The 26273-nt window shown below is 38.7% G+C and overlaps 1 protein-coding gene across 1 annotated transcript in view; it reads left to right on the top strand.

Annotated features, from left to right (window-relative positions):
- The window catches only part of MORC1 (MORC family CW-type zinc finger 1), a 179422-nt gene that overhangs the window by 10923 nt on the left and 142226 nt on the right, over positions 1-26273 (top strand). The window contains 5 exon segments of the mRNA XM_060297564.1: positions 2946-3014; positions 6151-6241; positions 6896-7004; positions 10797-10956; positions 12748-12853. Of these exon segments, the coding sequence (XP_060153547.1) occupies positions 2946-3014; positions 6151-6241; positions 6896-7004; positions 10797-10956; positions 12748-12853 (535 nt within the window).

Below are 26273 nucleotides of genomic sequence, written 5' to 3'. Positions count from 1 at the left end.
GAATCTGGAGAGAACATAGGACACCCTGATGGTGTTGAAGAAATGTTTGAGATGTTCAGGATTAGTCCCAGGTGATTATTTGTGTGGAAGTGGAAGAGTGCAGTATGGGCAGGGGAGGGGATGACAAGAGATGAGCTTGGGGTTCTTCAGAGAAACAGAACCAATAGTAGATAAATAGATATCTCTCCCTGCCCCTTTCTCTCTCTCTCTCTCTCTCTCTCTCTCTCTCTCTGTCTCTGTCTCTCTGTCTCTCTGTCAGTCTCTCTCATTCTATCTATGGATATACATATAGTAGAGAGGGAGGAAGAGAAAGAAGGGGATTATTTTAAGAAGCTGGCTCCCATGATTGTGCGGGCTGGCAGGTGTGGAATCTGTAGGGCAGCTGACAGGTTGGAAATCCAGGTCAGAGTTGACGTTGCAGTCTTGAGTTCTAAATCTTCAGGCAGGCCAGCAGCCCGGAAACTCAAGCAGGGTTTCTGTGTTGCAGTCTTGAGGCAGAAAATTGCTGTTTCTTTGGGAAACCTCAGTCTTTGCCTTTACGGCCTGCAACTGATTGGATGAGGCTGACCCACATTATAGAGGGTATCTGCTTTACTTACAGTTAGCTGATTATAAATGTTAATTGTATCTACAAGTACTTTCATAACAACATCGAATTGACCAAACAATTGGACACCACAGCTTAGCCAAGTTGACACATAAAACTGACCACCACAGAGAGGTTGGAGGGTCAGGTGATGAAAGGCAAGCTAGATTTGCTAACTGGTTGGGTTGCACCCTGTGGGCAGTGGGAAGGCATGCAAGGGTTATAAGCAGGAGAGGAGTGAACTGCATGACTGGCTACAGACTCTCGGCGTGCTCTGATTTTTGGGAGCAAGAAGTGGGGGAGCTGCTACTGGAATCCAGAAGAGAGGGGTGGTTTCCTGAACTAAGGCAGTGTCATGGGGATGGAGAAAGTGGTCAGATTTGAGAGATGTGAGGAGGTGGAATGGAGAAGACATGTCTACATGGGGCGAGGAGGTGGAGAACTTGATCTTGAGGCTTTGACTTGGGCAGCTGAAGCCTAATGGCAGAGAGGTGCCATTTATTGAGCAGGACACACCGGAAGGAGGAGGCAGTCTGCTTGGGGAGAAGGTGCTGTGGTTTGTTTCGGACATGCATGCTTAATGGTTAGTAGAAATCGATCTGAAATACATAGTTTTAAGGAATTGAAACAAACAAGTTGGCGCCAAGCCTCTGAGTGGGTACTTGGGGAACGTTAAATTTTGAGGCTGTGATTGTCTGCAGGCCTTCATGGGAATTTATAGAAAAATTAAGCACTCTATTAAGACTCTTGGGAATTTTGAGCCTTTCCCACCTATTCACCAAAGAAATGCCCTGCTTTCTTACATGAGAACTATATACCAAGAGCTGCAAAATCAACTGTTGCAACTTCACAGGCTGAGGCTTGTGTTAGGTGGTTCCCAGTTCTGATAAACCTTAGGATAATAGGGAAGAGTTTTTATTGCTCAACTGCATCCAAGACCAATTAATTTAGAATATATCCCGGTGATTCAAACGTGCAGCCAAGGTTGAGAACTATCGCATTGTGCAAAGAACTCAACAAGAGTTGAACGGTGGAGGTGTCGGCCTTAGTCAGGGGACGGCTGAACAGAGCAAATACCTAAAGCGGGGAGGAATATTCTGACACAGAAGTTGAGGTAAGCAGACCAGAGGACCAGGTAGGGAGAAGAACTGGGGAAATGAGATGGTAGGGAAGATTCAAAGGGTTTGTAAACAGGAGGTGAATTAGAGAGAGGAGGGGGGATTACAAGTGGACATGTGAGCATAAAATTATGAACCCAGAAAACTTGGGTATGATTTTTAGATATGTATTTATAGATTATTTTGAACATTTAAAAAATGTAGATTAGAGGTGACCATTGAACCCAGAGTTGACTTAACTGATGTGCTAGAAATGAATCTGTAAGGATGGAGTTAGTAAATCCATGGCTGCCTGGGGATGGGGTCGGGGGTGACAGGGCATGGGAGGGGCAGAAGGCAGAGACTACAAGGGGCACCAGGAAACACCTGGGGTGATGGTCATGTTCACTATCCTGATTGTGGTGATGGTTCCACAGGTATTTACATATGTCAAAATGTGTCACATTGTACACTTTAAACGTGTAGCTCTCTTGTGTGTAAGCTATTTCTCAATAAAGTTGTTATGTTAACAAAAAAAAGAGAGAGGTGTGCTGGAATTCACGTATCCACATGTTGAAATTACTTCAAGAGCCAGATTACAAACTGTGCATTAACATTACTCTCATTACTTTTAGTTACACCTTCAAAATTTTTTAAACAAGAGATTATATTATGTAATTTAATATCTCTTAATCATCAAAATTGACTCCAAATAACTTAGCTATTTTCAAAAATCAAATACATTTTTCAAGAGGCAAATATTTGCTGCCACTGAGAAGCATGCACGAATGGCTCTTATGGGAATTAGCTACTTGGAAGAGAGCCTGATGAATTTAATAAGAATGACCTGGACTGACTTTAGAATTAGTGCTTTGGTGGAAGAGCATCAGGACTGATCAATTTGATAGAGGGATCCTGGGGCCACATCACTGGCTACCTTTATTCCCTCCCCCAGGGAGAAAATACCTGAAGTTTAAAGGACCAGTCAGATTCCAGAACAGGGCATGTCATGCTGTATACATAATTTATTAATATGTACATGTTTTATGTTAATTTAAAGCCTTTTTGTTGCATGATTGTTTTCCCCCTGTAGTTTCTCATGAAACTGTAGCCAAGATGCCTTTCTGAGCTTTATCCTTGTGCCATAACTCTGTCACTCAGTGGCTGCATTTGAGGAGGACAAATAATTATGTGAGCAGCATGACTGTCTGATGAACAAATTAAGCCCACTATTTATTAGTAATAACTGCTTTCTCTTACAGTGGATAATGAAGAACTGCAGGGTGGATTCATGTTGTGCTTCCTGGATGATGGATGTGGTATGAGCCCTGGTAAGTGAATTATCTAGATTCCTACCTGGCTGTTAGAACAAACAGCCTGAAAACCTATAAAATAAATAAAAATAAATTGATATATATATATATATATATATATATATATATATATATAAACAAGTATGGAGCTATTAGGGAAAATAAACCCCAGACTTAACATCTTGTTGAGCTTTTTAGGTTTAAATATTCCAGCTGACAGAGTAAATTCACTGTAACCATCTAAAGCAAGACCAAAAGTGAACGTAAATCAATATTATCAGAAAAATGACAGGCACAGGGCACAGATTTCTTGTAAGGAACAGCATCTGGGAATGAATGGAAAACAAACACAGACTGTGAGGTTGTCTTTAGCACACCCTTCAGGTACTGCTTGCAAGAGATTTTAAATTTTTTGTTTAACCTTGAGGTAGAGGTCACCTCTCCTTGTTTTTAGCAGTCTGTGTTTTTTCCCTGCACATTCAAAGGTTTAGTTGCTTCTTGAATGTTCTCATCGTAGTGAAAACATCTACAATGCATTGCATGATTATCTTCGTATCTTCAAGGCTAGCAAAAGGCAGCACAGAGTAGGTACATAATATTGTTTGCTGTGGAATTGAGATGTTATTCCTTCACATAAAAGATTTGCATGAATTGGGATACCTTATCCCTGAATTCTTATAACACTTGTGTATGTCCCTCAAGCTAGGCTTTTTGACCACCAGATTTAACAAACAGTGAGGGAGTTCAAATAATATGGTAGTGTTCTGGTCAGTTCCACACCAGAGGAAAGAATGATCACCGGTGTTGATAGAAGCTAAGAATAAAAAATAAAGCAATTATCTTCTTTTGAGTCTCCAAAGACCCCCTTGGTCTGAATGGTAAAAGACTATGTGTGACATATTCTAAAGCAATTCCTTAAAAAAAGAAGCAACTCCTTTATATGGGTCCACAAACAAAATAATCAAAACACAGGTAAGACAAATATTCAGATCTTCAGAAGAAACTCACTTCAGTTGACATATACAGTTGTATTTTAAAAAGGCCCAGTAGTGTTGAGAGCAATTCTTTATTAATGTTGGAACTCAGGTGATAAGTTGGAAGAGTTTTTCTGATGATTGAAAATAGAATCCGTCTGTTGTCCAAGCTGAGCTCAATCAATTTTGACCCTTAGAAGATGACTGCGGTGATTTCCAAACTCTTTTCACTTGCAGTCTTGCCCCATCACAGTGCATTCCCCACACAGCAATCCTGAGTGCATTTTTTTCTTTTAGTAGATCATATTGATGCCCCTGCTTAAAACCCTTAGTGGTTTTCCATTACTTTAGAATAAAATTCACATTCCTCAGCAACACTTTCAATTTCTTGCATTATTTGGCCTCTGTCCACCTCTTTGACCTTTTCTCGTACCTCGCACTCCCTTGCTCATAGCACTCCAGCCACACCTGGCTGGCCCTTCATCATTTAAATCTCATCTCAGATGACACCTTATGAAGGAGGCCTTCCCTGAGCATTCTATCTGCAGGCTACATTCTTGTTAATTCCCTGTAACATTACCCTGGTTTTATTTCCCTTACTTAGTACTCTCCGAAAGGATCTTGTTTGTCTACTTCTTTCTCCTACCATGACATAAAGTTATTGAGGACAGGGGTCATGCCTGTCCTATTCAGTGTTCTGTCCCTGTGCTCAGAACTCTGGCCACCGTACATGGGAGTCTATATGGTGTGTGATAAAAACCATGGGATTTGGTCTTCTGCAACTCTGGGTGATATTTCTGTGGGTACCATTTATCAGTGTGACCTTGGGAAAGTTACATAAACTCCTAAAACTTAAATTTCCTCATGCGTAATGTGTAGATAATAATAATAATAGTATCTTCCTTGTAGGCTTGTTATAAATATTAAGTAGTTGGTGCAAATAAAGTATATGATATCGTACCTGGCACATACTAAATAATAAGCAGTAGCTAATATTATCATTATGGATACCCTCGTCTAATAGCCAACCCTTAATAAGAACATGTGATAAAATGTCCAGTTAGCTTCAGACAAGCAGAGTGTCTTTACACACCTCATGCCACGTGCCACTGAACTATAGCATGTCTGCCCCCAGACTGACACAGGGTCCTCAGGGCAATTCTGGAGCATGTATTCAGGTAGCCCAATTGGGAGACCCATTTCTATCTCTTCCTATTTCCCTGGGAACATTCCTGTGCTTGGAGGTATGTATATTCTGAAGTTCAGGGGATTCTTCTCTAGAATTCCAGAATGCCCTGGAGAGATCAGGAGAATAACTCTCAAAGTCTGAAATAAGTAGCCCTTCCCAGTTAGTAGCAGACCAAAAGCTATTCTGCCCTTCTCAGTCTCACATGGGACTGGATAAGTGCCAAAAGCATAGAAAATTACTAGTGGTACAAATAATTATAGCACCTTTATTAGCATTTATTAAATGGCATGTATTGTCTTTAAGGTTAACACATCATCTCATTTAATTCATTTCATTTATCTTCATCAACAAATCTGTGATATAAGTGTTAGTAGTTCCCTTTTAGGGACAAGAAAATATTTTTAAAATTAATTAATTAATTTTTGGCTGTGTTGGGTCTTCGTTGCTGAGCGTGGGCTTTCTCTAGTTGCGGCAAGTGGGGGCTACTCTTCCTTGTGGTGCGCGGGCTTCTCATTACGCTGGCTTCTCTTGTTGCAGAGCATGGGCTCTAGGCGCATGGGCTTCAGTAGTTGTGGCACGTGGGCTCAGTGGTCGTGGCTCACGGGCTCTAGAGCACATGCTCAGTAGTTGTGGCACACGGGCTTAGCTGCTCCGTGGCATGTGGGATCTTTCCAGACCAGGGCTCGAACCCGTGTCCCTTGCATTGGCAGGAAGATTCTTAACCACTGCACTACCAGGGAGGCCCAGGGAAAAGGAAATTAAGGCTCTACTTCCCCAGGGTCACGTGGCTAGGTCTGTCTGACCTCCTTCAATATATTGCTGTTATGATCCTGGTCAGAGATTATGGGGCCTGACAAGGATCCTTGTCTTTGGACTGACCCAAGAAGTATGGATTTGTCCTAATATATGTGTGACATCCTGACAACTGGGCCTCTGGCCGGTGTGAATGACTCATAAGTCCTAACCACTTACATGTCTTTGTCAATTATAGAGGAAGCTTCAGATATCATTTACTTTGGAACATCCAAGAAACGGTTATCAAGTTTGAAGTTTATTGGGCAATATGGCAATGGTCTTAAAAGGTGAGAATTGTTTTCCTTAATGCATATATTATTGATTTTGATTATTGGGAATAATATTTGGTTAAAGGAAATTTTAGAAACAAATATAAACTTGAGAGTCCTATCTTGTTTTAGAATTTCCACTACCCATAACTGACTTGAACCTTTACAATGTTTTAAAATTTAATTAAAATTAAAATTTAAAATTTAATTCTTAAATAGATGATGAATCTTTTTTTCAGAGATGGCTGAAGTAGCACCCCTGTAGCTTAAAGCTTCATCACATCTCTAGGTCCTATTGTTTCTCAAAGTGTATCTTAGTGTAGGTGTTATATGTGTCCACAGCTTATGTTACTGGTCTGCCTCAAAGAAAAGTGAGGACATGAGGCTACGATCACCTGTGTAGCACCTGCCAGGGACACATGATTGTTCTTTGCTGGAGCCATGGACAGCACCTTATCTCAAGCCAGAATGTAGGCCTGGATTAGTTCAAATTCCGCTCTGCTTTGAGAAAAAAAAAAATCATACTTATACACTCTTGGTGATGAGTCAGCAAAACAGGGGAGTTATTTCTGTGAAAAGAACAACCTGGTACAGTACACGATATCATGCTCGCCTGTTCCTTCTTTCTAGTGTTTGAGATGTAAACCGTTATGTTCTTGATTTTTAATATAGTGGATCCATGAGGATTGGAAAAGACTTTATTCTTTTCACAAAGAAGGAAGAAACGATGACCTGTGTGTTTTTTTCTCAGACATTTTGTGAAAGAGAAGGTCTAAGTGAGGTAAGGGTTGAGAATTTTCCTTCGGTTCCCATGGTAATGGAATTGTTTTCATTTACCGTTTCAGGAGGTAAAGTCTACCGTGGGTTCTTTCTGATTATGCTTTAGAAATTTAAGAGTATATTTGGGAAATGGAGAGAGGGTAGCTGGCCATTCTGGGGTCATTGGAGGCCTGTCCTATTGATCCTTCCTTGAGTAGGTTTGTAACTCCTAGACAGTTTTCAGAACTTTATTTTTATTATCCATGTACACAAATTTTCCAGAATAAGAGGCTCCCTTTGGCACAGTGAGCTTTTTGGAAGAAGCTTGCAAAACATTTCCACCACTTGTCTGTAAATTAGAGTATCTTTTTTTTTTTTTTCGCGGTACGTGGGCCTCTCATCGCCGTGGCCTCTCCCGCCGCAGAGCACAGGCTCCGGACGCGCAGGCTCTGGATGCGGCTCACGGGCCCAGCTGCTCATGGGCCCAGCTGCTCCGTGGCACACGGGATCCTCCCGGACCGGGGAACAAACCCCCGTCCCCTGCATTGGCCACTGCGCCACCAGGGAAGCCCTAGAGTATCATTTTTAAAATAGAATATTGGATTCAAAAGACTTGGAAAACAACATCTAAAGAAATTGAATGCAAAACAGACTTAAAACTGTAACTCTGTTGACCATAATTTCAATTCCATTTGCTGACCCAGAGACATTTTATTAATTTGCAGTGTCTGAGTTTAGTATTATGAACATCAGTTATAATTCAATATAGCAAATACATGTTGAGGAACTGCTGTCTGCCTAGCACTGGGTAGACCCTGTGGAAGGTAGAAAACAAGCGGGACCACCCGACCGTCAGTATTTTCAGTCTTATCACCAAATAAGGCAGACACGTATGAACTGGATAAATAAAAAAACAGGGGTGTTTAAAAAGCATGCTGTTCAATGAGTATGTGTTCCTGCTGTTACTCAATTGTCAAAAGCAGTGATATGGATGGAGAGATGAGAGAGCCTTGAGTGGCCAATGAGGGTTTTATGGGGAGAGGACAACGTGTAACTGGAAAGGTTGGTATATGGTGAGAAATAGCATGTGGCAAGTCTCAGACCTGAGATGACTGTGGGGTTTGGAGGGACAGTGTGGAGATGGGGGACTGTCCAGCAGGAGCCCAGCATGCCCGCTGGCAGCAGTGGAGTGGGGCTGGTTAACAGGAATAGTCTGGAAGCAATAGGGAGTAGCTGAGTGGGATTCTGACATGAGGAAACGCAATACTTTAAGCATTTATATTGTACTTTTTGTATGTAAAGGATGTGGGAAATTGGGCCAAAGCTGAGGTTATAGTTTTCCTAAAATGGGTCATTTCCTTTTTTTTTTTTAAACTAAAGCCTGCAGCCCCTTTCCATTTCCACTTCTACAGAGGCAATCTCTTTCAACAGTATTAGCTGATTCTTTTGCTATTTCCCTGTAAATCTCTATATAACATGCTTGTATTGCTACTTCTTGATTTGATTTAGGCATTATCTATTCTGTTAACCTCCCACTGTAAAAGGGGAGGATTTATCTGTTTCTTTTTCTTTGCTCCCATCACACATACATACCCTTCCAATTCTCCACCCTCAATATGGCTCAGTTGTAATTTTGGTTGTGCCAATATTCACTATTTACATTAGAGACTATACAGGCACTACATACAATTATACCGTGTCACAAACTATGATTTTTCTCTCTCCTGCAAAACTTTTAATTAATAATTACTAATTGCCTGCTTAGTGTTCTGTATGCTTATCGCTATCACTGAATATTTGCTTGGTCTTATATGTCTTTTATCACTGTGTTAACCCCAGTCTCAGCCTGTTATTTTGATGGTTCCACCGTCTTGAAGAACTCTACTCTGGAATCTTCTTATGTGCTGCACCTCACATTCCTGCTTTCCATGGCTGGTATTCAGCTGCCATCCTGGGATATGCCCCTGCCATCATTCTGGCAATTCTCTTTACTTCTCTTCTGTGTCAGGTCTTTCCTAGTGTGCTCCCTCTTCTTGGTGTAACATATCCTCCATTAGCTTTCTCAGCAAGAGGGCATGAGGGGTAAAATATTTTGAGACTTCACATGCATGAAAATGTTTTTATCCCACCCAAACACTTAATGATAGTTTGGCTTGATGTTTTTTCTTGGAATTAGTTTTCTTTCAGAATTTTGAAGGCATTGCTCCATGATCTTATAATTTCTAGTGTTGAGAAGTCTGAAGCCATTTAAATTCCTGAGTTTTCTAGGTGACCCATTCTTCTCCCCTCTCCCTCTATTTTTGGGAGGGCTTTTCCCCCTCTGTTCTGATTTCAGTGTTTTGCCTCTGGGTGGGTCTGTTTGTACCCATCGTGCTGGGTGCTTGTTGAACATTTTCAGTCTGGAAACTCATGTCCTTTAATTCTGGGATATTTTCCTGTAATATTGCATGATTTTCTTCCATCCATATTATCTTTTCTCTCCTTTTACAACACCTGTTCTTAGCTCTTGGATGTCTAGAGACAGTTCTTTAGTTTTCTTACCCTTTCTCTCCTGTTTTCTGTCCTTTATATTTTTGTTTTGTTTTCTGGGAGATTTTCTTACATTTATCTTCCAACCCTTAAAAAGAAAATTTTTTCTGTAATCATATTCTTTACTTCTAAGGAGTCTTTTTAGTCTCTCAATATTCCTTTTTAAAGATATGTAGTTCTTGTTTCATGGATACAGTACTTCTTCTTAGAGCACTGAAGATATTAACTACGATTGAATTTTTTCCCCCTGAAATTTTCATCTTCCTCTTATGGTTTTTGTTACCACTGAGTTGCTTTGTTTGTGCTTGTTTATTTGGTCTCTGTCTGTCACATTAGAGGCTTTTCTTAGATGACTGTTAATCCTGAATACTTTAAAGATTAGTTCAATAAAGTGCCAATTGAAAGCTCTGAGAGTGTGGGTGGGGCTTGACAGCTATTGCAGGTCACAATAATGGGATCTAACTGGGATGTTTTATTGGAAAATCCTCAATATAATTTGCCTCATGTCTTTCCTTCTGGGCTGGTCACATATCTCAAAGAAGACTCTTACAGGCTTCTGCCTGAAGGTCTAGCTGACAGCTTCCTGGGAGCCAAATGAGAGAAGGGATCTGGGGTTCTCAGCATCCAATATGTATACTTTTATTTAATCCCTCTAATCTAAGTAAGGTCCCCTGCCAACTGTGCCTGATATATCCGCTAATCCAGACGTGCTTTGTTCCACTCTTTCCAGTTAATAAACATCAGTCCCTGTGGAGGTGGGGGAGGAGCTATTGCCAGGTGGGGACCTGGATGCTACTTCTAGCTCTCTTCTCCTTTTACCCTACCTCCAGAGTTAATTCATGCCATCAATCTCTGAGCCTTTTAGCAGATTCTGAATTGTAAATCAGGCTAGTGCTTCTCCTGCCTGGCACAGGCTTTAGATTGGTTACTTGGATATGCTGTCATACTTCTTGGATATGCTGTCATACTTGGATATGCTTTTCAACTTCTAAAATGCTGATACTGTTGTCCCCTCTGCCATTCTACCCATAATTCCATAGGGGGCTGAGGTAGATTCCATCTGTTCCCACATTCTACAGTGGAACATTTTAGAATAAAACTCCAAGTATACATATTTGTCATGTGTCTCTTCCTTATAAAACTAGCATACCTGGGAAAAATAAACATTTAACCTAGTGTTTTATAATTTGGCTGCATGGTAAATGAACTGAATTAGGATCAGACAAAAGAATGATGGTTTTTCTTTGTGTATTTCATAGTAAATTGATGTGTGTTTTTTTAATAGGTTGTGGTTCCAATACCTTCATGGTTAACAAGAACCAGAGAATCTGTCACAGATGATCCTCAGAAATTCTCAACGGAATTGTCTATAATTTTTAAGTATTCTCCGTTTAAAACTGAAGCTGAATTGATGCAGCAGTTTGATGTGATCTATGGGAAATGTGGTAAGATCATCACAGCCCTGAAATTTTGATGTGAAAGTATTTGTTTTCAGTGTCTTATGAAAGACTATAAATATGATTTCGTATTTTCTTCTATTTACAATATCACATGGAGTCTCATATGGGGCAGTTATTCATTTTATTTATATAAGTTTTGTCTCAGGAGAGTCCAAACAGGAATAATTCTTAAGTCCCTGACATTGGGAGAAAAGTTTGTACTTGTGTGAGCTTGGTGAAACTGGATAAGAAGAGGATGATACAGGCTATTACCGCAGGGAATCACAGTCTCTGCACCAGATGCTATACTGAAGCATCAATGATTAGATGATGCCAGGGTTTATAAGAGAGTTAGCAATTTATAAAATAACGAATCCAGGTTTCTGTGCCAGTCTTTCTCCAGACTTCTAGCACTTTTCATATCTGGAAGCAAAAAGATTCCTACTCTAGAGAAAACTATTTGCATTCTACTTTTTGTAATGTTTATATGCAAAATTCTGTTGTGTTTATATTAAAATTCTGTTTTATGTTATGCTTATAGCAAATTCTGAGATTTTTTTTTTTGTGACTTGGCCTGTGGTTACCTTCAAAATTTCTTCTCTAAACCTGTGTCATTTTGTTTAAAAGTGATGTTTTATGTCATCCTTTTCCCTTTCTCACAGCAGAAAAATAGTGGCAATTAAATAAATATTCATTTCATTAACATATGTGGCATACTTTATGGACAGTTAATGTAATCTCTTAGTTGCCTTCTAATTGTGAAATACTCATATAAATGAAAGATGTATTGTTTCCTGAATACTTCTCTAAATGCTTTATAAAAATTAACTCATTTAATCCTCTAAACAACTCAGTGGTTTAGGTACCTCATGAGCTCCATCATATAGATTAGAAAACTTAGGTTCAGAGAGGTTAGGAAACTTACCTGAGGTCATTGTGCTAGTAAATGGTTGATCCAGGATGTAACCCAAGTATTTAGGCTCCCAAGTCCAAGTCCAAATTCTTAGTCACTCTGCTGTTCTCCCTTCTGTTTTAGTATTACCAAAAAAAGTGTAATTGGTTGTTCTTAAAATTTCTCTGACAGTGATGTTTGTCTTGATATTATAATCAATTTCATAAAGAATTTGGATTTTTTTGTTTACTGTGCTTTAGAGCAGGGGTCAGCAAACTCTAGCGCCTGCAGGTCCTATCAGCCCCATAGCTGTTTTTGTTAATAAATTTTTATTGGAAATAGCCACATCATTCATTTGTGTATTCCCTACGGCAGCTTTCATGCTACAGCTGTGGAGTTGAGTTGTGAGTAGATGTGAGAGGCCTGCAAAGCCTGAAGTAGTTATTATCTGGCCCTTTACAGAAAAAGTTTACCAACACCTGTTTCAGGGTCTAAAAGCAGTACTTCATATTTATACAAATGTTGAAAATTCATCTTCGTTCTTATGTGCATTGACTTCAGTTCTGCCAGTGAGAGCTTTGCCTATAATACAAATTTGGTTCAGGCTTCTAACAGTTTTTTTAATGCAAATTATGAATAGAGTTCCAAAGTTTAAGAATCCACATTGAAAGACATAATGAATAGTAAAAAGAAGCGCTATACTGTAGAAACTCAACACTGTTTGGCAGAGAGTGGAATTTGCTATAAGACGTATATCTTGGAACTTACCCAAGCATATTATTTACTGAAGTACAAAAAGAAATTTGGTCTATAGCAGGCTTAATTCCATAGGTGAGATAATAGCACCATGACTAACACATAGTATAGTTAAATATTGATGAGTCAAATATCTATTTTTCCACTAGGTACTTTGCTGGTTATTTATAACTTGAAGCTTCTGCTTAGTGGAGAACCTGAGTTGGATGTTAAAACTGACAAGGAAGATATACTGATGGCTGGAGCTCTTGAGGAGTGAGTAATATGAGTGTTTGTCAGAACAGGTGTCAACAATGGCAGTGAGCTGGAGTTAGGAGCTCTACATCCTTGCTCCAGGTTGGGGGCCACTAGGCCTTGTCTCTAGAACAATTAATTTTACCCCAGCTACAGATGAAGTAAGTTAGGCTAGACAACTGATTCCCAAACCTGGCTGAGCCTCTGAGTGATGTAGGTAGCTTCTTGAGAAGTATAGGATCCTATCTCATACCAAATGTACTGAGTCAGAATCTCCAGATATCAAGCCTAGGAATCAATATTTTTTATATGTTCCACAGGTGATTCAGAGGAATATGACTGAATGACAATTCAGAATGGCCCTATGAACTGTATACTTGCAGTTTATAAATAAATAAATGGACATTCATTTTTCTTGGCTATTGGGGATCCATAGGAAACAGAATTGAGAAAACAGTAGTGGGCATGGGTGAAAAAGTGTGGAGAAATATGAAATAGTAATTAACCCTGGATTTCTCTGAAGTAACTTTGAAATTAAAACTTATTAGCTTGAACCTATAGTCTCTTAGTGTCAGCATGCTATAGCTAGACGGGATTTATTTTTTTAACATCTTTATTGGAGTATAATTGCTTTACAATGTTGTGTTAGTTTCTGCTGTACAACACAGTGAATCTGCTATATGTATACATATATCCCCATATCCCCTCCCTCTTGTGTCTTCCTCCCACCCTCCCTATCCCACCCCTCTAGGTGGTAACAAAGCACCAAGCTGATCACCCTGTGCTATGCAGCTGCTTCCCACTAGCTATGTATTTTACATTTGTTAGTGTATATATGTCAATGCTACTCTCTCACTTTGTCCCAGCTTACCCTCCCCCCTCCCCATGTCCTCAAGTCCATCCTCTACATCTGTGTCTTTATTCCTGTCCTGGCCCTAGGTACATCAGAATCATTTTTGTTTGTTTGTTTGTTTTAGATTCCACATATATGTGTTAGCATATGGTATTTGTTTTTCTCTTTCTGAGTTACTTCACTCTGTATGACAGACTCTAGGTCCATCCACCTCACTACAAATAACTCCATTTCTTTTATGTCTGAGTAATATACCATTGTATATAGGTGCCACATCTTCTTTATCCATTCATCTGTCGATGGACATATAGGTTGCTTCCATATCCTGGCTACTGTAAATAGTGCTGCAATGAACATTGTGGTACATGTCGCTTTTTGAATTATGGTTTTCTCAGGGAATATGCCCAATAGTGGGATTGCTGGGGCATATGGTAGTTCTATTTTTAGATTTTTAAGGAACCTCCATACTGTTCTCCATAGTGGCTCTATCAATTTACATTCCCAGCAACAGTGCAAACAGTGCAGTGCAAACAGTGCAGAACAGGGTTCCCTTTAGAGCTAGAAGGGATTTTAAAGGAATTTAATCTAGTCTGATTCATTTCATGAACCATTGTGGTGCAATAGAAATATAGTGAGAGCCGGATAGCCTCATCCACTAGAGGGCAGACAGCAGAAGCAAGAGCTACAATCCTGCAGCCTGTTGGACAAAAACCACATTCACAGAAGATAAGACAAGATGAAAAGGCAGAGGACTATATACCAGATGAATGAGCAAGATAAAACCCCAGAAAAACAACTAAATGAAACAGAGATAGGCAATCTTCCAGAAAGAGAATTCAGAATAATGATAGTGAAGATGATCCAGGACCTCGGAAAAAGAATGGAGACAAAGATCGAGAAGATGCAAGAAATGTTTAACAAAGATCTGGAAGAATTAAAAACAAACAAACAGAGATGAACAACACAATAACTGAAATGAAAAATACACTAGAAGGAATCAATAGCAGAGTAACTGAGGCAGAAGAACGGATAAGTGACCTGGGAGACAGAATGGGGGAATTCACTGCTGCAGAACACAATAAAGAAAAAAGAAAGAAAAGAAATGAAAAAAGCATAAGAGACCTCATAGGAGAAGAGAGAGCAAAGGACCCGAGAAAATATTTGAAGAGATTATAGTCAAAAACTTCCCTAACATGGGAAAGGAAATAGCCACCCAGGTCCAGGAAGCACAGAGATTTCCATACAGGATAAGCCCAAGGAGAAATATGCTGAGACACACAGTAATCAAATTGGCAAAAATTAAAGACAAAGAAAAATTATTGAAAGCAGCAAGGGAAAAACGACAAATAACATACAAGGGAACTCCCATAAGGTTAACAGAGGATTTCTCAGCAGAAACTCTACAAGCCAGAAGGGAGTGGAATGATATACTTAAAGTGATGAAAGGGAAGAACCTACAACCAAGATTACTCTACCCAGCAAGGATCTCATTCAGATTTGATGGAGAAATCAAAAGCTTTACAGACAAGCAAAAGCTAAGAGAATTCAGCACCACCAAACCAGCTCTACAACAAATGCTAAAAGAATTTCTCTAAGTGGGAAACACGAGAGAAGAAACGGACCTACAAAAACAAACCCAGAACAGTTAAGAAAATGGTAATAGGAACATACATATTGATAATTACCTTAAACGTGAATGGATTAAATGCTCCAACCAAAAGACACAGGCTCACTGAATGGATACAAAAACAAGACCCATATATATGCTGTCTACAAGAGACCCACTTCAGACCTAGGGACACATACAGATTGAAAGTGAGGGGATGGAAAAAATATTCCATGCAAATGGAAATCAAAAGAAAGCTGGAGTAGCAATACTCATATCAGATAAAATAGACTTTAAAATAAAGAATGTTACCAGAGACAAGGAAGGGCACTACATAATGATCAAAGGATCAATCCAAGAAGAAGATATAACAATTATAAATATGTATGCACCCAACATAGGAGCACCTCAATACATAAGGCAACTGCTAACAGCTATAAAAGAGGAAATTGACAGTAACACAAAAATAGAGGGGGACTTTAACACCTCACTTACACCAATGGACAGATCATCCATACAGAAAATTAATAAGGAAACACAAGCTTTAAATGACACAATAGACCAGATAGATTTAATTGATATTTATAGGACATTACATCCAAGAACAGCAGATTATACTTTCTATTCAGGGCGCATGGAACATTCTCCAGGATAGATCATATCTTGGGTCACAAATCAAGCCTCGGTAAGCTTAAGAAAATTGAAATCATATCAAGCATCTTTTCTTACCACAATGCTATGAGATTAGAAATCAATTGCAGGGAAAAAAATGTAAAAAACACAAACACATGAAGGCTAAACAATATGTTACTAAATAAGCAAGAGATCACTGAAGAAATCAAAGAGGAAATAAAAAAATACCTAGAGACAAATGACAATGAACACACAACGAACCAAAACCTATGGGATGCAGCAAAAGCAGTTCTAAGAAGGAAGTTTATAGCTATACAAGCCTACCTCAAGAAACAAGAAGAATCTCAAATAAACAATCTGATGTTACACCTAAAGGAATTAGAGAAAGAAGAACAAACAAAACCCAAGTTAGCAGAAGGAAAGAAGTCATAAAGATCAGAGCAGAAATAAATGAAATAGAAACAAAGAAAACAGTAGCAAAGATCAATAAAACTAAAAGGGGGTTCTTTGAGAAAATAAAAAAAATTGAGAAACCATTAGCCAGACTCATCAAGAAAAAGAGGGAGAGGACTCAAATCAATAAAATTAGAAACGGAAAAGGAGAAGTTACAACAGACACCACAGAAATACAAAGTATCCGAAGAGACTACTACAGGCAACTCTGTGCCAATGAAATGGACAACCTGGAAGAAATGGACAAATTCTTAGAAAGGTATAACCTTACAAGACTGAACCAGGAAGAAATAGAAAACATGAACAGACCAATCACAAGGAGTGAAATTGAAACTGTGATTAAAAATCTTCCAACAAACAAAAGTCCAGGACAAGGTGGCTTCACAGCTGAATTCTATCAAACATTTAGAGAAGAGTTAACACCCATCCTTTTCAGTCTCTTTCAAAAAATTGCAGAGGAAGGAAAACTTCCAAAGCCATTCTATGAGACCACCATCACCCTGATACCAAAACCAGACAAAGGTACTACAAAAAAAGAAAATTACAGACCAATATCACTGATGAATATAGTTGCAAAAATCCTCAACAAAATACTAGCAAACAAAATCCAACAGCACATTAAAAGGATCATACACCATGATAAAGTGGGATTTATCCCAGGGAAGCAAGGATTCTTCAATATATGCAAATCAATCAATGCGATACACCATATTAAAATTGAAGAATAAAGACCATATGATCATCTTAATAGATGCAGAAAAAGCTTTTGACAAAATTCAACACCCATTTACGATAAAAACTCTCCAGAAAGTGGGCATAGAGGGAACCTACCTCAAAATCATAAAGGCCATATGTGACAAACCCATGGCAAACATTCTCAATGGTGAAAAACTGAAGGCATTTCCTCTAAGATCAGGAACAAGACAAGGATGTCCACTCTCACCACTATTATTCAGCATAGTTTTGGAAGTCCTAGCCACTGCAATCAGAGAAGAAAAAGAAATAAAAGGAATACAAATTGGAAAAGAAGAAGTAAAACTCACTGTTTGCAGATGACATGATACTATACATAAAGAATCCTAAAGATGCCACCCAGAAACTGCTAGAGCTAATCATTGAATTTGGTAAAGTTTCAGGATACAAAATTAATGCACAGAAATCTCTTGCACTCCTATACACTAATGATGAAAAATCTGAAAGAGAAATTAAGGAAACAACCCCATTTACCATTGGAACAAAAAAAATAAAATACCTAGGAATAAATCTACCTAGGGAGACAAAAGACCTGTATGCAGAAAACTATAAGACACTGATGAAAGAAATTAAAGATGATACCAACAGATGGAGAGATATACCATGTTCTTGGATTGGAAGAATCAATATTGTGAAAATGACTGTACTACCCAAAGCAATCTACAGATTCAGTGCAATCCCTATCAACATACCAATGGCATTTTTTACAGAACTACAACAGAAAATCTGAAAATTTGTATGGAGACACAGAGGACCCTGCGTAGCCAAAGCTGTCCTGAGGGAAAAAAATGGCATTGGAGGAATCACACTCACTGACTTCAGACTATACTACAAAGCTACAGTAATCAAGACAATATGGTACTGGCACAAAACCATAAATATAGGTCAATGGAATGGGATAGAAAGCCCAGAGATAAACCCATGCACCTATGGGAACTAACTAACTAAACTAACTCACTAGTTTTTTAAGGAACTAATCTATGATAAAGGAGGCAAGGATATACAATGGAGAAAAGACAGCCTCTTCAATAAGTGGTACTGGGAAAAATGGACAGCTACATGTAAAAGAATGAAATGAGAACATTCCCTAACACCATACACAAAAATAAACTCAAAATGGGTTAGAGACCTAAATGTAAGACCAGACACTATAAAACTCTTAGAAGAAAACATAGGAAGAACACTCTTTGATATAAATCACAGCAAGATATTTTTTAATCCATCTCCTAGAGTAATGGAAATAAAAACAAAACTAAACAAATGGGACTTAATGAAACTTCAAAGCTTTTGCACAGCAAAGGAAACCATAAACAAGACAAAAAGACAACCCTCAGAATGGGAGAAAACATTTGAAAATGAATCAACGGACAAAGGATTAATCTCCAAAATATATAAACAGCTCATGCACCTCAATATTAAAAAAACAAACAACTCAATTAAAAAATGGACAGAAGACCTGAATAGACATTTCTCCAAAGAAGACATACAGATGGCCAAGAGGCACATGAAAAGCTGCTCAACATCACTGTTAGAGAAATGCAAATCAAAACTACACTGAGGTATCACCTCACACCAGTCAGAATGGGTATCATTAGAAAATCTACAAACAACAAATCCTGGAGAGGGTGTGGAGAGAAGGGAACCCTCTTGCTCTGTTGCTGGGAATGTAATTTGATACAGCCACTAAGGAGAACAGTATGGAGGTTCCTTAAAAAACTAAAAATAGAATTACGATATGACCCAGCAATTCCACTACTGGGCATATACCCAGAGAAAACCGTAATTCAAAAAGACACATGCACCCCAATGTTCATTGCAGCACTATTTACAAAGCCAGGTCATGGAAGCAACCTAAATGCCCATTGACAGACGAATGAATAAAGAAGGTGTGGTACATATTTACAATGGAATATTCCTCAGCCATAAAAGGAACATAATTGGGTCATTTGTAGAGATGTGGATGGGTCTGGAGACTGTCCTATCGAGTGAAGTAACTCAGAAAGGGAAAAACAAATGTCGTATATTAACGCATATATGTGGAACCTAGAAAATGGTACAGATGAACCGGTTTGCAGAGCGGAAATTGAGACACAGAAGTAGAGAAAAGACGGATGGACACCAAGGCAGGGAAGTGGCGGGGGTGGGGGGTGGTGGTATGAATTGGGAGATTGGAATTGACATGTATACACTGATGTGTGTAAAATGGATGACTAATAAGAACCTGCTGTATAAAAATATATATAAAATAAAATTTTTTTAAAAAAGGAAATATAGTGAGAGCCAAAATATGAACCACATATGTCATCATAAATTTATTAGGAGGTACATTAAGAAAAGTAGAAAGAGATGAAATTAATTTAATAATTTTTTAATAGATCTTCATTGGAGAATAATTGCTTCACAATACCCGGTTAGTTTCTGTTGCACAGCAAAGCGAGTCAGCCATATGCATACACATGTCCGCATATCCCCTCCCACTTGATCCTCCCTCCCATCCTCCCTATCCCATCCCTGTAGGTCCTCACAAAGCACCGAGCCGTTCTCTCTGTGCTATGCTGCTGCTTCCCACCAGCCAGCTGTTTACGTTGGTAGTGTATCTATGTCAATGCTACTCTTACTTTGCCCCAGGTTCGCCCTCCCACCCCATGTCATCAAGTCCATTCTCTATGTCTACCTCTAGGTTCATCAGTACCATTTTTTTTTTTTAAGATTCCATATATATGCGTTAGCTTATGGTATTCGTTTTTCTCTTTCTGACTTACTTCGCTCTGTGTGGCAGTCTCTAGGTCCATCCACCTCACTATAAATAACTCAATTTCATTTCTTTTTATGGCTGAGTAATATTCCATTGTATATATGTGCCACATCTTCTTTATCAGTTCATCTGTTGATGGACATTTCAGTTGGTTCCATGTCCTGGCTATTGTATATAGTGCTGCAGTGAACATTGTGGTGCATGGCTTCTTTTGAATTATGGTTTTCTCAGGGTATATGCTCAGTAGTGATATTGCTGGGTCATATGGTAGTTCCATTTTTAGTTTTTTTTTTTTTAGTTTTTTAAGGAACCTCCATACTGTTTTCCATAGTGATTGTATCAAATTTACATTCCCACCAACAGTGTAGGAGGGTTCCGTTTTCACCACACCCTTTCCAGCGTTTATTGTTTCTAGCATTTTTGTTAATGGCCATTTTGACCTGTGTGAGGTGATACCTCATTGTAGGTTTGATTTGCATTTCTCTGATAATTAGTGATGCTGAGCATCTTTTTATGTGGCTCTTGGCCGTCTGTATGTCTTCCTTGGTGAAATGTCTATTTAGGTCTTCCACCCATTTTTTAACTGGATTCTTTGTTTTTTTGATATTGATCTCCACGAGCTCTTTGTATATTTTGGAGATTAACCCTTTGTCTGTTGTTTCATTTGCAAATATTTTCTCCCATTCTGAGGGTTGTCTTTTTGTCTTGTTTATGGTTTCCTTTGCTGTGCAAAAGCTTTTAAGTTTCATTAAGTCCTATTTGTTTATTTTTTAAATTTCTGTTAATCTAGGAGATGGGCCATAAAGATGTTGTTGTGGTTTATGTCAAGGAGTGTTTTTTCTGTGTTTTTCCTCTAAAAGTTTTATTGTGTCTGGTCTCACATTTAAGTCTTTAATCCATTTGGAGTTTATTTTTCTGTATGGTGTTAGGTAGCGTTCTAATTTCATTCTTTTACATGTAGCTGTCCAGTTTTCCCAACACCACTTATTGAAGAGGCTGTCTTTTCTCCATTGTATGTTCTTGCCTCCTTTGTCGTAAATTAGGTGCCCATATGTGCGTGGGTTTATCTCTGGGCATCCAATCCTGTACCATTGATCTATATTTCTCTTTTTGTGCTGGTACCATAATGTCTTGATTACTGTAGCTTTGTGGTACAGTTTGAAGTCGGGGAGCCTGCTTCCTCCAACTCCGTTTTTCTTTCCCAAGATTGCTTTGGCTATTCAGGGTCTTTTGTGTTTCCATGTGAATTGTAAAATTTTTGTTCTATTTCTGTAAAAAATGCCATTGGTAATTTGATAGGGATTGCACTGAATCTGTAGGTTGCTTTGGGTAGTATAGTCATTTTCACAATATTGATTCTTCCAATCCAAGAACATGGTATATTTCTCCATCTGTTTATGTCATCTTTGATTTCTTTCATCAGTGTCTTATAGTTTTCTGAGTACAAGTCTTCACCTCCTTAGGCAGGTTTATTCGTTGGTATTTTATTCTTTTTGTTGCAGTGGTAAATGGGAGTGTTTCCTTAATTTCTTTTTCTGATTTTTCATTGTTGGTGTACAAGAATGCCAGAGATTTCTGTGCATTAATTTTGTATCCTGCAACCTTATGAAATTCATTGATTAGTTCAAGTAGCTCTCTGGTGGCATCTTTAGAATATTCTATGTATAGTGTCATGTCATCAGCAAATAGTGACAATTTTACTTCTTTTCCAATTTGTATTCCTTTTATTTCTTTTTCTTCTCTGATATCTGTGGCTAGGACTTCCAAAACTGTGTTGAATAAGAGTGGTGAGAGTGGACATTCTTGTCTTTATCCTGATTCTAGTGGAAATGCTTTCCATTTTTCACCATTGAGTATGATGCTAGCTGTGGGTTTGTCATATATGGCCTTTATTATGTTGAGGTAGTTTCCCTCTATGCCTATTTTCTGGAGAGTTTTTATCATAAATGGGTGTTGAATTTGGCAAAGTTTTTTCTGCATCTATTGAGATGATCCTATGGTTTTTATTCTTCAGTTTGTTAATATGGTGTATCACATTGATTGATTTGCGTATATTGAAGAATCCTTGCATCCCTGGGATAAATCCCACTTGATCATGGTGTATGATCCTTTTAGTGTGCTGTTGGATTCTGTTCACTAGTATTTTGTTCAGGATTTTTGCATCTATGTTCATCAGTGATATTGATGTATAATTTTCTTTTTTTGTGATATTTTTTTCTGGTTTTGGTATCAGGGTGATGGGGGCTTTGTAGAATGAATTTGGGAGTGTTTCTCCCTCTGCAATTTTTTGGAAGAGTTTGAGAAGTATCGGTGTTAGCTCTTCTCTAAATGTTTGATAGAATTTGCCTGTGAAGCCATCTTGTCCTGGACTTTTGTTTGTTGGAAGATTTTTAATTACAGTTTCAATTTCATTACTTGTGATAGGTCTGTTTATATTTTCTAATTCTTCCTGGTTCAGTCTTGGAAAATTGTACCTTTCCAAGAATTTGTCCATTTCTTTGTGGTTGTCCATTTTATTGGAATATAGTTGTTTGTAGTAGTCTTTTATAATCCTTTGTATTTCTCCAGTGTCAGTTGTGATTTCTCCTTTTTTATTTCTAATTTTATTGATTTGCATCCTCTCCCTTTTTTTCTTGATGAGTCGGGCTAAGGGTTTATCAAGTTTGTTTATCTTCTCAAAGAACCAGCTTTTAGTTTTATTGATCTTTGCTATTGTTTTCTTCATTTCTGTTTCATTTATTTCTGCTCTGATCTTTATGATTCCTTTCTTTGTACTGACTTTTGGTTTTCTTTGTTCTTCTTTCTGTAGTTGTTTTAAGTGCAGTTTAGATTGTGTATTTGAGATTTTTGTTGTTTCTTGAGGTGAGATTGAATTGCTATAAACTTCCCTCTTAGAACTGCTTTTGCTGCGTCCCGTAGGTTTTGGGTTGTCGTGTTTTCGTTGTCATTTTTTTCTGTGTTTTTAAAAATTTCTTCTTTGATTTCTTCAGTGATCTCCTGGTTATTTAGTAGCACACTGTTTAACCTCCATGTATTTGTGTTTTTTACAGTTTTTTTCCTGTAATTGATTTCCAGTCTCATAGCACTGTGGTCAGATAAGATGCTTGATATGATTTCAATTTTCTTAAATATTCCAAGGCTTCATTTGTGACCCAAGACATGATCTATCCTGGAGAATGTTCCATGTGCACTTGAGAAGAAAGTGTATTGTGCCACTTTGGGGTGGAATGTTATATAAATATCAATTAGATGTATGTGGTCTATTGTATCATTTAAAACTTTTGTTTCCGTATTTATTTTCTGTTTGGATGATCTGTCCATTGGTATAAGTGGGGTGTTAAAGTCCCCTACTATTTTTGTGTTACTGTTAATTTCTCCTTTCATGGTTGTCAGCATTTGCCTTATGTATTGAGGTGCTCCTCTGTTGGGTGCATAAACATTTATAATTGTTATATCTTCTTCTTTCATTGACCCTTCGATCAATATGTGGTGTCCCTCCGTATCTCTTGTAGCAGTCTTTATTTTAAAGTCTGTTTATCTGATACAAGTATTGCTACTCCAGCTTTCTTTTGATTTGCGTTTGCATGGAGTATCTTTTTCCATCCCTTCACTTTCAGTCTGTATGTGTCTCTAGGTGTGAAGTGGGTGTTTTATAGAGAGCATATATATGGGTCTTGTTGTTGTATTTATTGAGCAGTCTGTGTCTTTCCCTTGGGGCATTTAATCCATTTACATTCAAGGTTATTATCAATATGTATGTCCCTGTTACCATTTTCTTAATTGTTTTGGGTTTGTTTTTGTGGGTCTTTTTCTTCTCTTGTGTTTTCCACTTAGAGAAGTTTCTTTAGCATTTGTTGTAAAGCTGGTTTGGTGGTGCTGAATTCTCTTAGCTTTTGCTTGTCTGAAAAGCTTTTGACTTCTCCATTGAATCTGAATGAGACTCTTGCTAGGTAGTGTAATCTTGGCTGTAGGTTTTTCTCTTTCATCATTTTAAGAATATCCTGCCACTCCCCTCTGGTCTGCAGAATTTCCACTGAAAAATCAGCTGATAACCTTATGGGGATTCCTTTGTATGTTATTTTTTGTTTTTCCCTTGCTGCTTTTAATACTTTTTCTTTGAATTTAAGTTTTGTTAGTTTGATTAATATGTGCCTTGGTGTGTTTTTCCCAGGGTTTATCCTGTATGGGACTTTCTGTGCTTCCCAGACTTGGGTGACTATTTCTTTTCCCATGTTAGGGAAGTTTTCCACTATAATCTCTTTATGTATTTTCTCAGGCCCTTTCTTTTTCTCTTTTCTACTGGGACACCTATAATTCTAATGTTGGTGTGTTTAGTGTTGTCCCTGAGGTCTCTGAGTTGTCTGCAATTCATTTCATTCTTTTTACTTTATTCTGCTCCTTGGCAGTTATTCCCACCATTTTGTCTTCCAGCTCACTTATTCATTCTGCCTCAGTTATTCTGTTATTGATTCCTTCTAGTGTATTTTTCATTTCAGTTCACTGTGTTATTCATCTCTCTTTTTTGTTCTTTAGTTCTTCTAGATCTTTGTTAAACATTTCTTGTATTTTTCTCAATCCATGCTTCCATTCTATTTCCAAGATTCTGGATCACCTTTACTGTCATTACTCTGAATTCTTTTTCAGGTAGATTGCCTATTTCCTCTTCATTTATTTGGTCTTATAGGTTTTTACCTTGCTCCTTGCTTTGCTGTCTCATTTCTTTTTTTTTTTTTTATGAGTGGGATTGTTTTCCTGTTTTATTGGTTGTTTGGCCTGAGGCTTCCAGCACTGGAGTTTGTAGGCTATTTTGTAGAGCTGGATCTTGGTGCTGAGATGAAGAACTCTGTGAGACCTCACTCCAATGAATATTCCCTGAGTCTGAGGTTCTCTGTTAGTCCAGTGGTTTGGACTCAGAGCTGGATCTTGGTGCTGAGATGAAGAACTCTGTGAGACCTCACTCCAATGAATATTCCCTGAGTCTGAGGTTCTCTGTTAGTCCAGTGGTTTGGACTCAGAGCTCCCACCACATGGATCAGAGCCATGTGGGTTGGCCAAAAAAAAAGCAATAACAAAGTAAAAAATAAAATTAGACTAGGAAGCTAAGAGATATAGAAAGAGAATGTAAAAATAAAAATATAGATGAGTCAGCAACTGGAAGGTACATCAGTACCACAATAATAAAAAAGAGTAGGAGGGAAAAGAAGAAAAAAACGGGGGGGGGGGGGCGGGGAAGGCCTTGTCTGTGGAGAGCGGGTCCTAAGCAAGGGCAAGGTTTGGGTGTTGGGTGGAGCCAATGCTCAGGACCCACAGGGATGAAAAAGGCCCTGGGGACTGTGGGGGGTGGGGCTTAGGCCAAAGAACAGAAGGGGCCCAGGCGTGCCTCCCACCCCTGGTCTCAGAGGGCAGGGGACCTCACCTGGGAGCTTAGTAGGCTTCCTGGGCTCGAGTGGGCAGAGTAAATGCCCTCCTCTCCTCTCCTGCTTCTCTGGTCTGGGAAGGCCCCTCCCACCTGCCTCTCCTGATCTCCCCAGCCTCCCTCCTATGCCCCCAGGACCCACGCGGCCTGGATGGGGCCTTGCGGGGGGATACCAGCTTGGGAGTTCAGCAGGCTCCCTGGCCCAAGTGGGTCAGGCGATCGCCCTCTGCTCCTCTCCTGCTCTTCATAGAGAGTCCCTCCCACCTGCCTCTCCTTATCTCCCTGGCCTCAGGGGTGCCGATCTTGTCTGGTCTCTACTTCTCCTCCCCTGCCAGTCCCCCTGTGTCCTACCAGTTCACTCAGGGGTTCCTTCTGTCTCCTTGGGCATCAGGGTCTCCTACCAGTGGCTAGCAGGTGCCCTAGTTGTGGGGAGATGCTAACTCCGTGTCTTCCCACACCTCTGTCTTGACTCCTCCCCCAATAATGTTTTTATTTAATCTGGTAAATATAAAATATTATCATTTCAATTTCTGTATGCAAAATATTGAGACATTTTACATTGTTTTTTTTCCATTCTAAATCTTTGAAATCCAGTGTGTGTTCTACACATATACCACATATCAATTTGGACTAGTGCCCAATAGCCACACATGGCCAGTAGCTACCGTATTGGACAGTGCAGCTTTAGACTAAGATATTGAGACCCAAGTAAACACATCAGCTTAGACAACTTCTTTTTCTTTTTCCTTGGAAGTGAAATTTTGAAAGTTCTTTTACCAGTTAGAGAATTTAACATTTGATAACCTCTTTAGATTAGCTTTTCTATATTTTTCTAATTTATATTTTTTCTCATTTTATTCTAACATGTGAAATTCTTAATTTACACAGAAATGGAGGTTTTTTTCCTTTTGGAAAAAAATATCCTGCTTAATTACTGTTCTGCAATTGTTGGGAACCCTTTTGCCAACATTA

Source organism: Globicephala melas, chromosome 4 (assembly GCF_963455315.2).
Source record: "Globicephala melas chromosome 4, mGloMel1.2, whole genome shotgun sequence".
NCBI lineage: Eukaryota > Metazoa > Chordata > Mammalia > Artiodactyla > Delphinidae > Globicephala > Globicephala melas.
The sequence above is the reverse complement of the archived record's forward strand: the minus strand, read 5'-3'. Positions and strand labels throughout refer to the sequence as shown.